Source organism: Triticum urartu, chromosome 4 (assembly GCF_003073215.2).
Source record: "Triticum urartu cultivar G1812 chromosome 4, Tu2.1, whole genome shotgun sequence".
Classification (NCBI taxonomy): Eukaryota; Viridiplantae; Streptophyta; class Magnoliopsida; order Poales; family Poaceae; genus Triticum; species Triticum urartu.
The window spans coordinates 539,800,190-539,817,307 of record NC_053025.1 but is presented as its reverse complement, the minus strand read 5'-3'; the positions used below and the strand labels follow the sequence as shown (position 1 = coordinate 539,817,307).

The window sequence follows — 17,118 nt, the reverse complement described above, 5'->3', positions numbered from 1 at the left end:
GATGATTTACTTTTGCTTATTGAATGCATGCTAATTTGAATACTTACTTATTTTACGATTTGGTTTTGCTTATTGAATGCTCATGTCAATATGAGTCCTATAAGATATTTTGAAGTGTATATCTTGTGTTGCTCAAATAGGATATGTGCTTGCCCAAGTGGCCGGTCATGTTTGCAGGTTACACCTCCGAGTGGCCTATGTTTTGCTGGAGTGTTGATTCATTTCCGTTTCGGCAAATTTCAGGCGCTCGATATGTCCTATTTTAGCAAAGGTCGTGCCGGATTTTTCCGTAAATTTTGGCATGAGTTGTGCCAGAATATGTAGAAAATATCGAGTGTCCCGGATTTGTGTGTTGAGTATCCTGGTAGTTGTCTTCGATCGATTTTCAATTAATGTTTCAACTATGAACATAGGAAATGTCTGACGACGAAAAGGATTTCGGTATTTGCATGTACTGCGAAGATGAGCGCGGCCTGTGCGACGGAATCTTTCTAGATGATGATAGGCGCTTCAGCATCAAGCTGGACGAGAACTTAGAAGTGGATACAGTAAGTCACAACAGCAAGTCTTTTTTCGTAATTAAGCATGACATCTCCTTCATTTGCTTCAACTTATAATTTATTTTTTTTACTATTCTACTAGCGTATCCCCTGCCATGCAAGAGTTTTTGTCTTGAATAAGATAGGTTTCAGTCGTACCATGGAGGTAAAGAAAGTTTACTTGAAGAACGGACATGGTTATATTTTCCACGCAAAATTATACAACGAAGACGACTACACCTATTTTGGATGCAAAACTTGGCGAGCACTATGCAAGACTTATGCATTTGAGCCTGATATGGTTATCACCTTTGATATTCGTCCGGAAGATGATATTGAAGGTAATACCGACATCTGGGTCGATGTGCAGATGCCTCCAGTTATACCATTATGTGAGTTTCTTAACCATATTTATGTCTTTGATATTGTTTATTCAAAAATAGTTGACAACTAATTTCTATTGTCAGCTTATTTCTGTTCAAGCAAACATGACCAGCGCTTGGTAGACAGGACCTACTACTGTCCCGGGGCTGAACTAAACTGCGAGGAGCTAAGTCATTATGTTTCATGGCTTTAGGATCTTGATACTGTCAAGACAAATTTTCTTCCTGCACTTAGAAATGTTAGTACTGAAATCGTGCGACCAATAGTGTTTGTACTGAACTACGGTCACATCTATTTAGGAAAGATGGTAAGATTTTTACTATTCGTCCTCAGTTCATCTTTTGCATACATTATTTTTTAAGCTAAACTTCATTGCTAAGTATGTTACTATATGATGTTCTTCAACAGGGACTCCCGATGAATGTTGTGCCTGATTGGATCGAGACTAAAGGTACCATGAATATTATTAGTTTACGGCCAAGATATCCTACAATGCACTTTAGTGCATTCAGGATTTCTAATAGCGAGGAATGCTTAATAGTGAAAGACTGAAGCAAAATTGTGAATGATCGCAGAGAAGTACTAGGGGGCAGCAATCAAAAGCGCAGCCCACAATTAGGAGACAGGTTCATCTGCATGCTCCAACTTGATGAAGGAGGAGTGCTATACATGTTTTATGTTATTTTACCTGAGAGAGAGCAGCAAGAGTGATTAGCTAGCTAGAAATGAGTTTGAAGATGATGATGTGCTACACTATGAATATGATGATTAAATAGCTAGTGTTCATGGTAATGACTATGATGATTATTATTAGCTAGTGTTGGTGGTGATTAGATAGCTATCGCAGCTAGTGTTGGTGGTGATTAGGTAGCTAGAATGAGTTTGAAGATGATGATGTGCTACACTATGACTATGGTGATTAAATAAATATTGTTGATGGTAATGACTATGATGATGATTAAATAGCTTGTGCTGGCGGATTAGATTCAAGTGGAGGCAACATGTGGTGCACATTGAAAGTACTACTAGTCCAAACTAGATCAAGTTTGGATTAGTAGTATACTTTTGACATGCACCACATATTGCCTCCACTTAAACCTAATCCACCTTTATTTGACACACTGTTATGGACATAATGATATAAACCTCATAATTAATATTGTACCAAAATTTGTATAACGTCGTATAAATACACTAAAAAAAGTACTAGTAGCGATGGATAAGAAACACACTACAACTAGCTAGATTAGCAGCAACACGGGACAGAACAAGCGTTGCCGCTATGTGTCTTAGCAGTAGCGCCTGTCGCATGCGCTACTGCTAAGTAATAGCTGTAGCGCCTTATTAGTAGCGCGGCTGCCCGCGCTACTAATGGAATTTAAACCCGCGCTACTACTAGGGTTTTCTCTAATAGTGTCTATATGCCACCCACAGGTGGCAAAAAGAGGTCGCTTCATCCACATCCCCCGTAGGAGGACCGGCCCAGTCCGCGGCAACATGTCGTTTGTTGCTTCTTTATTTCTCGCTTGTTTTTTCTGTTGCCTTTTTGTTTTTGTTTGTTCACTAGAAGTTTTCTTTTCTTTTGTGTTTTTCTTTCGGTTTTTATTCTTCTTTTACTTTTATTTTTTATGTTCCTCCTTTCAGGTTGGTTTTTTCTTCTACTTTTTTCATGATTTTTCTTTTTGCATTTTTCTATTATATTGTGAATATTTTCTTAAATGCGATGAACAATTTTCAAATAAACACTGTTTTTATTATATTTTTAAATACACTATTTTTAAAATATATGAAAATCATTTTTAATATACATTAACATTTTGTAATTTTGCAATAAAAAATTAATACACAATGACATTTTAATTATATTGTGAACCTTTTTAAATATACAGTGAATTTAATTTTGAAACACATACTTAACAATTTTCGCTAATTTTACTTGTTTATCTTTTAGTAAGTTATTAATACCTGGCTCCTAAAAAGCCAGAGCCATTTTTTGGTGAAAAATCGAAAAGAAAAAAAAAGTAACCGTTCGCCGGCTCGTTTTCCCTGGCTTCAGGCGGAGCCTCCCCTATTTGACGACGCTCATAATTGTCCAACGGCAGCTTCTTTTTTTTTTTGGCAACGTCGTGGCCAGTTTATCAGTGGCATAATTGAGAGGCCTGACACTGATAAAACACCCCTAAAAAAAGACACTGATAAAACTGGCCCGGTAAAGCCATCTCGGATCTGTTTTGGGCTACATCGGCTTCAGCAAACTTACAACTTGAAACTTCAATTTAAAGTCTTTCACAATTACCCTCGAATAACTACCGATACAGATTCAGTCAATCTCAAGTTCTCAGCTAGCTGCTCGATCTTTGGAAGTACTAGTAATGACATAATCAATTTTTTTAGGGATACTTAATCAAGATATATAAAGGTTGAGTGGTTGACACCTAGGTACCTACCGAAAGTTCATACTGACCATGCCCTTACAGAAGAAGGCCAACGAGACCGATCGAGTACTAGAACTGAACTAGCTACTGATTATTTTATGCTAATCTTCAGCAAACTATTCCTTCGAACTGCATGCATGCATGCATCACGCTGAGAGAAATGGCGGATGTCTGCGCGATGATCAGAACTCTAGGCGACCCGTCTCGGCGTCTCCCAGTCCAGCCCGAACGCGGCCATGTCGTAGTAAGGCACGTACTTCTGTGGATTAATAGACGCACACGAGTTAATTAATTAAGTAATCGGAAGTTCTCATGGCACATAGCTTAATGGAGTACTGTTTCACTGAATTTTTCTCACAATGCACCTCGAGCTTCTCCATGAGCTGGTTGGCGGTGGGGGCGGAGACGATGATGCGGCGGGCGGCGGGGTTGATGAAGCCTTCCTCCACGGCCTGGTCCATGAAGGTCAGCAGCGAGTCGTAGTACCCCTCCACGTTCAGCAGACCAACCTGATCGAAGAATTGACATATGCTGCCATGTGAGATTACGTGCATGCATGTTTGTAGCTTAGGTTTAGGTTGCTGGATCATTTGACATATGTGTATATGTACGCAGGTACGCACCGGCTTGTGATGGATATCTAGCTGCGCCCACGTGATCACCTCCAGCAGCTCCTCCAGCGTCCCGTACCCTCCTGAATGGGTGAGATTGTTACTTACAAAGTACAGTTTCGCACGTGCAGGATCAATTGCATTGCATGATGTCTTCTTTCTACGACGACAACATGTCAGAGAGGCGTTAATGGAGGAGTATTACGGAACCATGAATTTGGGGGGTCCTGGCCGGCCAGACCTGACCGATAGGCTGAGAAGATGCAATGCAGTGCAGTAATCAACAAGGCAATGATGCGAGCCGATGCAGGGGGTGCATTCAGCACGTACCAGGCAGGGCTACGAAGGCGTCCGAGAGCCTGGCCATCTCGGCCTTCCGCTGGTGCATGTCGGCCACCGGCCTCACCTCCCCCACCATCTCCCCGACGATCTGCCACAGCAACAACATCCATTTATCCTTACATTTACTTGGACCAAGTACCAACGCAGCAGCAGCTAGCAGAAATCACACTGAAAGTCCAGATGCAGAGCTAATGTCGGCACGCGAGACAAACAAAATCGCTTGCCGGCCGGGCGGGACAAGTACATTCGATGCTCTCAGTTCTCACAGGCACTAAAGGAGGGAAGACGAAGGTCGGAGGACCAGGCCGCTGCTGCTGATGATTAATGATGGTATCCATCCCATGTGATAATAAGCAGAGCTTCGGCGGCACTGTTGATAAATTTCCACGAGCTGAGACGCTACCGATCGACATGCATGTGTAAGCAGGGCAGTGCCGCAGGGCAGGCGTCGAGTTATTATCATATGCAGGCTGTTTAATTCGTGCAGGTCAATGCTACTGTGGACAGTGAAGTCAGTACACCTGCCCGGATCAGTTGTTGACCACGGATAGATGCAGGTAGCCATCAAACTAATTAATTAGCACGCCTGTCTGTCTGTAACATACGGGGCTAAGCATGACCCAAAGAAATCTTACTGGTTACTAATTAAAGAAGGTTCTTTCTCTCTAGGAGTATGTCTGTTTCGGCCCGGGAATAGAATGGAATCATCACGCAAAGCTGCGGGTGCTCCCGTTTGTTTATGCTCACGCCTGCATGTTTGGATTTGTGCCACGGGTTTACTGCTACGTGGGGTTTCGTGATTCTGTGGATTGTTTTCTGCAATTTTGTGGGCAACAACGTCTACTTCTGCTGTGTTGTGTTTTGTTCCCTTGGGTTAGGAAAAGGGAACACTCCCAAGAGAGGAGAGAGGCCACTACGTACTGCCAGCCTGAGAGCAGACTAATTAGCTAGTCCTAGCTAGGAGCTACTGCAAGTGGGCATTCCAAGATGCAGTGAAGTAGAAGTGTCATGATAGAAACTCGAAATGGATGAGCATGCCATGTCCATTTCTGCTCCGAGCAAGCTGCAGCAGGAGGAGGAGACAAGCAGTACAGTAGTAGTACATACTCCCTCCATTCCACAATATAGTGCTTTCTCTATCTCCGTGTTTCAACTTGGACCGTAAATTTAACTATCAAGACCAATTGCAGCGGGGGCAAAAATTATATCAGTGAATTCGTATTCGAAAGAAGTGTTCAATTATATAATTTTTTCTCCCGTCGCAGTTGGTCTCGTTGGTTAAATTTATGATCAAAGTTGGACCTCGGGAAGCGCGGGTACACTATATTTTGGAATGGAGGGAGTACCTCGGGTGTCATGAGAGTCTTGGGAATGACCTTGCATGCGCAAGACAGCAACATGAGACGACTTTCTTATACTTAGGCTACCATAATGAAACAACTTAGGGCATCTCCAGCCGTTGGCCCCCCAGGACCTGGGGCAAAAAATCGCCCCCTGGGAGTGCATCGGCGCTAAACCGCGCACTGGGGCGTGATGCCCCCCAGTCGCGCCCCCCACGGGTTTTTTAAAAAGTCAAATACGGCACAAACACGACTCAAATTTAACGCAAACATCGGCGAGTTCGTTCAAATTTAAACATACTTTACAAAAAAAAGAAAAAACTACCGCGGGCTACCCCCGCCGTCTCCCTCGCCGCCCGCCTCGCCGCCCGCCCACGCGGTTCTACATGCCGAGGAGGCGATAGAACCGCGTGTAGTCACCGCCGTCGTCGTCGTCGTCGTCGTCGCCCCCGCCGACGCCCCCGCCGTCCCTGCTGCATCCCTCCCCCGGTTGGCGCGGCGGGTTGGACGGTCCGGGGGCGTCGTCGCTAAGGACCACGACGCCGTGCTCGTCCTTGCGCCCACGCTTGCGGGCGGCGATCTCCTCCAGGGCCCGGCGCTGCCGGACCATCTCGTCGCGGAGGTAGTCGTCCCGCGCCCACCGCAGGGCATCCTCGTCGGAGAAGCCGCGCCGGGCTATCTCCTCGTACTCCACGGGAAGGCCGGGCTCCGGCTTGGGCTCCGGTTTGGGCTCGACGAGGACGAAGCGGCCGATGGGGGAGGCGTTGTTGCCGATGCGGACGCCGGAGCTGCGGGTGCGCGTGCTGACAGGCGCGCCCTGGGGCTCCGGCTTGACGGGGCGGAGGTGGAGGCAGGGGGAGCCGCCGGACAAGGAGGAGGACCCCCCGGCCTCCATGCGCCTCGGGGTCCAGGAGCTTCCCCGGCGGCGTGTGAAGGACGGGGGAGCGGGGTACTCGAGGCGCGGCGTGTTGCCGCCCTCGATGTACTCGAGGACGGCCTCCAACGTGCGCCCGGGCACGCCCCACCACCGACGCCGGCCGACGGCGTTGAGCCTGCCGGAGAGCTCGACGCCGTTGGTGGCCTCGAGCTGCTCGGCGTGACGGCGGCGGAAGTAGGGCTCCCAGAGCGGGCTGTCGAGGACGTAACGTGGCCCCCCCTCGCCGCATGCGGCAGGGACGAGCGGATGCGTGCGATCTCCGCACGCCGCGCCGCGCAGGTGGGTATCGGTGGCACCGGCACGCCGCCGGCGCTGATCCTCCACGCCCCGGGTACCCGCATGTCTGGCGGGACCGGTTACTCGGCCTCGAAAAGGAGGCGAGCCTCGCTCTCGTGAAGATGGCGGCGGCCGAAGCCGTTCGCCGCCGCGCCGTCGCCTGGGAAGCGCTCGGCCATGGGTGCTGGAGACGGCGAGAGAGAGGAGAGGGAGGAACGACGACGGCGAGAGAGAGGAGAGGGAGGAACGACACCGGCGAGAGAGTACGAGTCGCCGAGTGCGCTGGGGCTCGTCTTATATAGGCCGAGGCGCCGCCCGTGCGGGAGCCGCCGCGAGTACGCGTGGCGGGCGAGGGAGGGCGAGGAACGTGCGTCATCCGGTCTTCACTGCGCCGCCCGTGAGGCATCAATGGCACAGACTGACCGGCGCGGCAGCGCGGCAGCTTTGGCATTGATTCGCCGCGGGAAACGAGACGATGAGGACGACGAAGGGGCGAGAAGAGGGTAGAGTCGCTGACGCGGCAGGCCCGTGACTGTTTCGCGTCAAAACAGTTCGCTCCGGCGCCCCCGGGCACCCCCCAGCGCGCCGGGTTCGGCCTGGGTCCGTCGACGCTGTTTTCGGCCCAAACCGATGAAAATCTGACTCCTGAGAACACGACTGGGTCGATTTTTCAGCACCGGCGCAAAAAAAAAAAACGCGTAAAAAAGCCTTCTTAAAGGCGTGGCTGAAGATGCCCTTACCCGATGACGTGCCTGCCGCCGTGGTAGACGGCCCGGGAGACGAGCCCCATCAGCCCGATGCTGCCGCCGCCATACACCAGGTCGATGCCCCCACCAACCTGTCACCCACCATTCAACGTTAATTACCTAGCTCCCCACCGTACGTACGCATGTAAGTAGTACGTTTGAGATCTGACTGGCAACGTTCAAGTCACGCGGCCGACCGTATGTACGTGATCGAGTGAATTCCTTGTACCCCTTCGTCTAGATGTATAAGTTACGTTACGAAAACTAAATAATCTTAAAACACTTTGGCACGGTGTATTAACTCCCACCTCATTTTTATTTCTTGATATATCAACCAATAAAAGATACATATTTTCAATGACTTGAGACTAGCAAACACGACATGCAATGATTAATTCATTGCATACAATGCTATTAATTAGCAAATAAACATTAAGTTCTTTCGTTTTCTTCTCTATCTTGGTCGGGATGCACAATCTAAGATGCTTTATGCATCTGGACAAGGAAGTAGTAGACAATACTTGTTGCACTTGCACAGCGAGTGAAATAACCCGTACTACTGCACATGATGAATGCGGTGGGAGTACTACGTACGGACGGTAGCAAGTGATGGATGAGCCGATCGATAGTACTCCCTCTGTTTCTTTTTAGTTTGCATATAAAATTTAATCAAAGTTAAATTTTATAAAGTAAACTTTATAAAATTTGACTAGCTTTGTAGAAAAATATATCAACATTCAGACTATAAAATTAATAGTATTAGATGCATGAGTTTCATAACAATAACTTTTGTATTGTAGATGTCGATATTTTTTTCTATAAAGTTAGTCAAATTTTAGAAAGTTTAACTTTGACTAAATCTTATATGCAAACTAAAAAACGGAGGGAGTACATGAGAAGCACTGAAGCTGACGAGTGCACGTACGCATGCTGATGGCTTGCATGCATGTGTTCAAGTCGTGTTCGTACGTAGTACTATTTCAGAGGAGCTAGATACGGAGTACTCCTAGATGACGAGCTCTGCCCGGCCTGTCCTACCAGTGTTAGCCGTGCTCTGTGCCGCTGGCAAGTAAAATCATCTCACTGTAAAAGTGTGTAGTTTTGTGCTTTGACATAGCTAGGCATCTACGGACATACACATTAATCTTGGCTCTACTAACTTGACAGCCGCTTTCGTGATTAACCGTGGTGCAAACTAATAAGCAGATTAATGCATGTCAACGTACGAGAGGAGAGAAGACCGTCCAGGCCATGCATGTGCAGCAGGCGCGCGTGTTTTCCCTCATCCTTAATCATCCATAAGTGTAAGTGTATTCAGATTCTGGATCTCATCAAGGACCAACGACCGACTGCTTAATCATTCAGCAATTAGTGCTATTAGCTAAAAAAGTCTCCCTGCTCGATCGCTTTAGACCGCGTGATTACGAACAAGGAACGTCCCCACAACCCCTTTGCGAAACGAGAATCAAGAGCAGCTGGCTGGCGTAATCGTGATACGTACTGCTGACCAAGATGAGATGCATGCACGAATAGAGAGTAGTAGCACGTACGAGCTGGTTGGCGAGGTCGATGGCGGCGTCGTGGTAGCTGCTCTTGTTGCCCTGGCTGCTGCCGCAGAAGACGCACATCCGCTTGAATCTGCTCGCCTGATCCATCCTGCTCTCTCCCCCTCTCCCTCTCTCTTTGATCTGCTCTCTCTCCCTCTCCTCCTCTCTTTGATATGTGTTTTGCTTCTGTGTGTGCACAACGAGCACCTATCACTTATATAAAGCCGGGCTAGAGAGAGAGAGAGCCGACGGGTGTTAGGTATAGCTGTACTGCGCTGTCTTTTGCAAACAATAGAGAAGGTCAAAGTTCTTTTTCCCGGGAGAAAATGTCAAAGCTTGTTTTCTAAAATCATTTAAAATATACTCTCACCTTGACATATTATATAGTGCATCTTCTCAAAGTCAAAGCATGTAACCTTTGATCAAGTCTATGAAAAGTGTATCAGCGTTGACAATGCCAAACCAGTACTATTAGATTCATCATAAAAATGTATTTTGATATGGTACACATTCGGTGTTGTAAATGTTTATATTATTTTTCATACACTTGAGCAGCGTTTACCGACTTTGACTTTGCAAAAATAATAATACATGTGATATATATCATTTGGCAAGCAGGGACTACTCTGGATCGGTTCTAGAAAATTGTTTTGGATTTCTGGCCTTTGTACTTCTTAGAAGCCATTAATGAACGCAAATAGTGCTATGAATTGACAACACATAAATCTCATACTCCCTCCGTTCCTTTTTATAGTGCGTATAAGTTTTCTGCTACAATTCCAGATTGTAGTGCACATTTGTCCGGCCAAGCAAATTTGGACGAAGCTGACCTCCAATGGAAGCGCTGGAGGAGTTATCCCTCGCAGCAGCATGCACGTGGTGGGTGGGTCACATGCGGTGGAGGCAGGGCTATCTCGTCGAAAGGACAACGACCAGCACATTCATTAGTATAAGAGCCACAATCTATGCGCACTAGATAATGAAATAGAGAGAGAGTATAAAATATGACTCTTTTTGTCGATTTTTCTGAAAAGAGGAAAGAAATATAAGATCTTTTAGATCACTAATAAGAGGGAGTACATGTAAAATCCTATATACCTAAATAATTAATCTCTATTATCTCAATTCTCTCAACATGCACACATGCCACCTCACCAAACATGTCACATCATCATCCCACTAATTGTTTCTCTTAACATGCATGGGAAATGCTATTTACATTCTCTCCCAATATGCACATATCTCAACTCTCCACACATGCCACCTCATCAAGCACACTAATTATATTTCTCTCAACATGCATGAAAAATACTACCTATATTCTATATATATCCACAACTATATTGTTGGGGAACGTAGCAGAATTTTAAAATTTTCTACGCATCACCAAGATCAATCTATGGAGTCATCTAGCAACGAGGGAGAGAGGAGTGCATCTACATACCCTTGTAGATCGCGCGCGGAAGCATTCAAGAGAACGGGGTTGATGGAGTCGTACTCGTCGTGATCCAAATCACCGATGACCTAGCGCCGAACGGACGGCACCTCCGCGTTCAACACACGTACGGTTGGGAAGATGTCTCCTCCAACTTGATCCAGCAAGGGGGAAGGAGAGGTTGATGAAGATCCAGCAGCACGACGGCGTGGTGGTGGAAGCAACGGTGATCTCGGTAGGGCTTCGCCAAGCTCAGGGAGAGGGAGGAGTGTCACGGGAGGGAGATGGAGGTGCCAGGGGCTAGGGTGCGGCTGCCCTCCCTCCCCCCCACTATATATAGGACCCCTAGGGGGGCGCCGGCCCGAGGAGATTGAATCTCCAAGGGGGCCGGCGGCCAAGGGGGGTGGAGTGCCCCCCAAGCCAAGTGGGGCGCCCCCACCCCTAGGGTTTCCAACCCTAGGCGCAGGGGAGGCCCATGGGGGGGGAGGGCACACCAGCCCACTAGGGGCTGGTTCCCCTCCCACTTCAGCCCATGGGGCCCTCCGGAATAGGTGGCCCCACCCGGTGGACCCCCGGGACCCTTTCGGTGGTCCCGGTACAATACCGATTACCCCCGAAACCATCCCGATGGCCGAAACTTGACTTCCTATATATAAATCTTCACCTCCGGACCATTCCAAAACTCCTCGTGACGTCCGGGATCTCATCCGGGACTCCGAACAACTTTCGGGTTGCCGTATGCTAATATCTCAACAACCCTAGCGTCACCGAACCTTAAGTGTGTAGACCCTACGGGTTCGAGAGACACGTAGACATGACCGAGACGACTCTCCGGTCAATAACCAACAGCGGGATCTGGATACCCATGTTTACTCCCACATGCTCCTCGATGATCTCATCGAATGAACCACGATGTCGAGGATTCAATCAATTCCGTATACAATTCCCTTTGTCAATCGGTACGTTACTTGCCCGAGACTCGATCGTCGGTATCCCAATACCTCGTTCAATCTCGTTACCGGCAAGTCACTTTACTCGTACCGTAATGCATGATCCCGTGATCAACCACTTGGTCACATTGAGCTCATTATGATGATGCATTACCGAGTGGGCCAGAGATACCTCTCCGTCATACGGAGTGACAAATCCCAGTCTCGATTCGTGCCAACCCAACAGACCACTTTCGGAGATACCCGTAGTGTACCTTTATAGTCACCCAGTTACGTTGTGACGTTTGGCACACCCAAAGCACTCCTACGGTATCCGGGAGTTGCACAATCTCATGGTCTAAGGAAATGATACTTGACATTCGGAAAAGCTATAGCAAACGAACTACACGATCTTTGAGCTATGCTTAGGATTGGGTCTTGTCCATCACATCATTCTCCTAATGATGTGATCCCGTTATCAATGACATCCAATGTCCATAGTCAGGAAACCATGACTATCTTTTGATCAACGAGCTAGTCAACTAGAGGCTCACTAGGGACGTGTTGTGGTCTATGTATTCACACATGTATTACGATTTCCGGATAACACAATTATAGCATGAACAATAGACAATTATCATGAACAAAGAAATATAATAATAACCATTTTATTATTGCCTCTAGGGCATATTTCCAACAGTCTCCCACTTGCACTAGAGTCAATAATCTAGTTACATTGTGATGAATCGAACACCCATGCAGTTCTGGTGTTGATCATGTTTTGCTCGAGGGAGAGGTTTAGTCAACGGATCCTGCACATTCAGGTCCGTATGTACTTTACAAATATCTATGTCTCCATTTTGAACACTTTCACGAATGGAGTTGAAGCGACGCTTGATATGCCTGGTCTTCCTGTGAAACCTGGGCTCCTTGGCAAGGGCAATAGCTCCAGTGTTGTCACAGAAGAGAGTCATCGGGCCCGACGCATTGGGTATGACTCCTAGGTCGGTAATGAACTCCTTCACCCAGATTGCCTCTTGTGCTGCCTCCGAGGCTGCCATGTACTCCGCTTCACATGTAGATCCCGCCACAACGCTTTGCTTGCAACTGCACCAGCTTACTGCCCCACCATTCAAAATATACACGTATCCGGTTTGTGACTTAGAGTCATCCAGATCTGTGTCGAAGCTAGCATCGACGTAACCCTTTACGACGAGCTCTTCGTCACCTCCATAAACGAGAAACATATCCTTAGTCCTTTTCAGGTACTTCAGGATATTCTTGACCGCTGTCCAGTGTTCCATGCCGGGATTACTTTGGTACCTTCCTACCAAACTTACGGCAAGGTTTACATCAGGTCTGGTACACAGCATAGCATACATGATAGACCCTATGGCCGAGGCATAGGGGACGACACTCATCTTTTCTCTATCTTCTGCCGTGGTCGGGCATTGAGCCGTGCTCAATCTCGTACCTTGCAATACAGGCAAGAACCCCTTCTTTGACTGATCCATTTTGAACTTCTTCAATATCTTGTCAAGGTACGTACTCTGTGAAAGACCAATGAGGCGTCTCGATCTATCTCTATAGATCTTGATGCCTAATATATAAGCAGCTTCTCCAAGATCCTTCATTGAAAAACACTTGTTCAAGTAGGCCTTTATGCTTTCCAAGAATTCTATATCATTTCCCATCAACAGTATGTCATCCACATACAATATGAGAAATGCTACAGAGCTCCCACTCACTTTCTTGTAAATGCAGGCTTCTCCATAAGTCTGCGTAAACCCAAACGCTTTGATCATCTCATCAAAACGAATGTTCCAACTCCGAGATGCTTGCACCAGCCCATAAATCGAGCATTGGAGCTTGCACACCTTGTCAGCATTCTTAGGATCGACAAAACCTTCCGGCTGCATCATATACAATTCTTCCTTAAGGAAACCATTAAGGAATGCCGTTTTGACGTCCATTTGCCATATCTCATAATCATAGAATGCAGCAATTGCTAACATGATTCGGACGGACTTCAGCTTCGCTACGGGTGAGAAAGTCTCATCGTAGTCAACCCCTTGAACTTGTCGATAACCCTTAGCGACAAGCCGAGCTTTATAGATGGTTATTACCATCCGCGTCTGTCTTCTTCTTAAAGATCCATTTATTTTCTATGGCTCGCCGATCATCGGGCAAGTCAGTCAAAGTCCATACTTCGTTTTCATACATGGATCCTATCTCGGATTTCATGGCTTCCAGCCATTTGTCGAATCCGGAGCCCGCCATCGCTTCTTCATAGTTCGAAGGTTCACCGTTGTCTAACAACATGATTTCCAAGACAGGGTTGCCGTACCACTCTGGTGCGGAACGTGTCCTTGTGGACCTACGAAGTTCAGTAGCAACTTGATCTGAAGTTCATGATCATCATCATTAACTTCCTCTCTAGTCGGTGCAGGCACCTCAGGAACATTTTCTTGAGCTGCGCCACTCTGTTCAAGAGGTAATACTTCATCAAGTTCTACTTTCCTCCCACTTATTTCTTTCGAGAGAAACTCTTTCTCTAGAAAGGATCCATTCTTGGCAACAAAGATCTTGCCTTCGGATCTGAGGTAGAAGGTATACCCAATAGTTTCTTTAGGGTATCCTATGAAGACGCATTTTTCCGACTTGGGTTCGAGCTTTTCAGGTTGAAGTTTCTTGACATAAGCATCGCATCCCCAAACTTTTAGAAACAACAGCTTAGGTTTCTTCCCAAACCATAATTCATACGGTGTCGTCTCAACGGATTTCGACGGAGCCCTATTTAAAGTGAATGCGGCAGTCTCTAAAGCATAGCCCCAAAATGATAGCGGTAAAATCGGTAAGAGACATCATAGATCGCACCATATCCAATAGAGTGCGATTACGACGTTCGGACACACCATTACGCTGAGGTGTTCCAGGCGGCGTGAGTTGTGAAACTATTCCACATTTTCTTAAGTGTGTGCCAAATTCATGACTCAAGTATTCTCCCCCACGATCTGATCGCAAGAACTTGATTTTCTGTCACGTTGATTCTCAACCTCACTCTGAAATTCCTTGAACTTTTCAAAGGTCTCAGACTTGTGTTTCATTAAGTAGACATACCCATATCTACTCAAGTCATCAGTGAGGGTGAGAACATAACGATAGCCACCGCGAGCCTCAACACTCATTGGACCGCACACATCAGTATGTATGATTTCCAATAAGTTGGTTGCTCGCTCCATTGTTCCTGAGAATGGAGTCTTGGTCATTTTACCCATGAGGCATGGTTCGCACGTGTCAAATGATTCGTAATCAAGAGACTCTCAAAAGTCCATCTGCATGGAGCTTCTTCATGCGTTTGACACCTATGTGACCAAGGCGGCAGTGCCACAAGTATGTGGGACTATCATTATCAACCTTACATCTTTTGGTATTCACACTATGAATATGTGTAACATTACGCTCGAGATTCATTAAGAATAAACCATTCACCAGCGGAGCATGACCATAAAACATATCTCTCATATAAATAGAACAACCATTATTCTCGGATTTAAATGAGTAGCCATCTCGAATTAAACGAGATCCTGATACAATGTTCATGCTCAAAGCTGGCACTAAATAACAATTATTGAGGTTTAAAACTAATCCCGTAGGTAAATGTAGAGGCAGCGTGCCGACGGCGATCACATCGACCTTGGAACCATTCCCGACGCGCATCGTCACCTCGTCCTTCGCCAGTCTCCGCTTATTCCGCAGCTCCTGCTTTGAGTTACAAATGTGAGCAACCGCACCGGTATCAAATACCCAGGAGCTACTACGAGTACTGGTAAGGTACACATCAATTACATGTATATCACATATACCTTTAGTGTTGCCGGCCTTCTTGTCCGCTAAGTATTTGGGGCAGTTCCGCTTCCAGTGACCACTTCCCTTGCAATAAAAACACTCAGTCTCAGGCTTGGGTCCATTCTTTGACTTCTTCCCGGCAGCTTGCTTACCGGGCGCGGCAACTCCCTTGCCGTCCTTCTTGAAGTTCTTTTTACCCTTGCCTTTCTTGAACTTAGTGGTTTTATTCACCATCAACACTTGATGTTCCTTTTTGATTTCCACCTCCGCTGATTTCAGCATTGAATATACCTCAGGAATGGTCTTTTCCATCCCCTGCATATTGAAGTTCATCACAAAGCTCTTGTAGCTCGGTGGAAGCGACTGAAGGATTCTGTCAATGACCGCGTCATCCGGGAGATTAACTCCCAGCTGAGTCAAGCGGTTATGCAACCCAGACATTTTGAGTATGTGCTCACTGACAGAACTATTTTCCTCCATCTTACAACTGAAGAACTTGTCGGAGACTTCATATCTCTCGACCCGGGCATGAGCTTGGAAAACCATTTTCAGCTCTTCGAACATCTCATATGCTCCGTGTCGCTCAAAACGCTTTTGGAGCCCTGGTTCTAAGCTGTAAAGCATGCCGCACTAAACGAGGGAGTAATCACCAGCACGTGACTGCCAAGCGTTCATAACGTCTTGGTTCTGTGGGACAGGTGCGTCACCTAGCGATGCTTCTAGGACATAATCTTTCTTGGTAGCTATGAGGATGATCCTCAGGTTCCGGACCCAGTCCGTGTAGTTGCTGCCATCGTCTTTCAGCTTGGTTTTCTCTAGGAACGCGTTGAAGTTGAGGACTACGTGGGCCATTTGATCTACAAGACATAGTGTAAAGATTTTAGACTAAGTTCATGATAATTAAGTTCATCTAATCAAATTACTTTATGAACTCCCACTCAGATAGACATCCCTCTAGTCACCTAAGTGAAACATGATCCGAGTTAACTAGGCCGTGTCCGATCATCACGTGACACGGACTAGCCAACATCGGTGAACATCTTCATGTTGATCGTATCTTCTATACGACTCATGCTCGACCTTTCGGTCTTCCGTGTTCCGAGGCCATGTCTGTACATGCTAGGCTCGTCAAGTCAACCTAAGTGTATTGCGTGTGTAAATCTGGCTTACACCCGTTGTATTCGAACGTCAGAATCTATCACACCCGATCATCACATGGTGCTTCGAAACAATGAACCTTCGCAACAGTGCATAGTTAGGGGGAACACTTTCTTGAAATTATTACGAGGGATCATCTTATTTAAGCTACCGTCATTCTAAGCAAATAAGATGCAAAACATGATAAACATCACATGCAATCAAATAGTGACATGATATGGCCAATATCATTTGCTCCTTTTGATCTCCATCTTCGGGGCTTCATGATCATCGTTGTCACCGGCATGACACCATGATCTCCATCATTGTGTCTTCTTGAAGTTGTCTCGTCATCTATTACTTCTACTACTATGGCTAATGCTTTAGCAATAAAGTAAAGTAATTACATGACGTTTATGTTGACACGCATGTCATAAATAAATTAAGACAACTCTTATGGCTCCTGCCGGTTGTCATACTCATCGACCTGCAAGTCATGATTCCTATTACAAGAACATGATCAATCTCATACATCACATATATCATTCATCATTCATCACAACCTTTGGCCATATCACATCATAAAACACTTGCTGCAAAAACAAGTTAGA

At 46.4% G+C, this 17,118-nt stretch overlaps 1 protein-coding gene across 1 annotated transcript; it reads right to left on the bottom strand.

Annotated features, from left to right (window-relative positions):
- Positions 1 to 3,226: 3,226 nt before the first annotated feature.
- On the bottom strand, positions 3,227 to 9,306 carry LOC125554076 (probable cytokinin riboside 5'-monophosphate phosphoribohydrolase LOGL3). Its single transcript, XM_048717688.1, has 8 exons — positions 9,161 to 9,306; positions 7,605 to 7,702; position 7,475; positions 5,658 to 5,687; positions 4,300 to 4,399; positions 3,982 to 4,052; positions 3,724 to 3,867; positions 3,227 to 3,617 (listed from the first exon to the last, which is right to left on the bottom strand). The coding sequence occupies exons 1-8, from the start codon at positions 9,263 to 9,265 to the stop codon at positions 3,549 to 3,551; spliced, it is 618 nt and encodes a 205-aa protein (XP_048573645.1). The 5' UTR covers positions 9,266 to 9,306; the 3' UTR covers positions 3,227 to 3,548.
- Positions 9,307 to 17,118: the final 7,812 nt, after the last annotated feature.

Excerpts from the sequence above, each read along its gene's own strand:
- LOC125554076 (XM_048717688.1), bottom strand. The coding sequence starts at position 9,265 with ATGGATCAGGCGAGCAGATTCAAGCGGATGTGCGTCTTCTGCGGCAGC. Across the intron at positions 4,053-4,299 it reads CGCCTTCGTAGCCCTGCCTG|GAGGGTACGGGACGCTGGAG; the intron begins GTACGTGCTGAA and ends TCACCCATTCAG. Across the intron at positions 3,868-3,981 it reads TAGATATCCATCACAAGCCG|GTTGGTCTGCTGAACGTGGA; the intron begins GTGCGTACCTGC and ends TTCTTCGATCAG.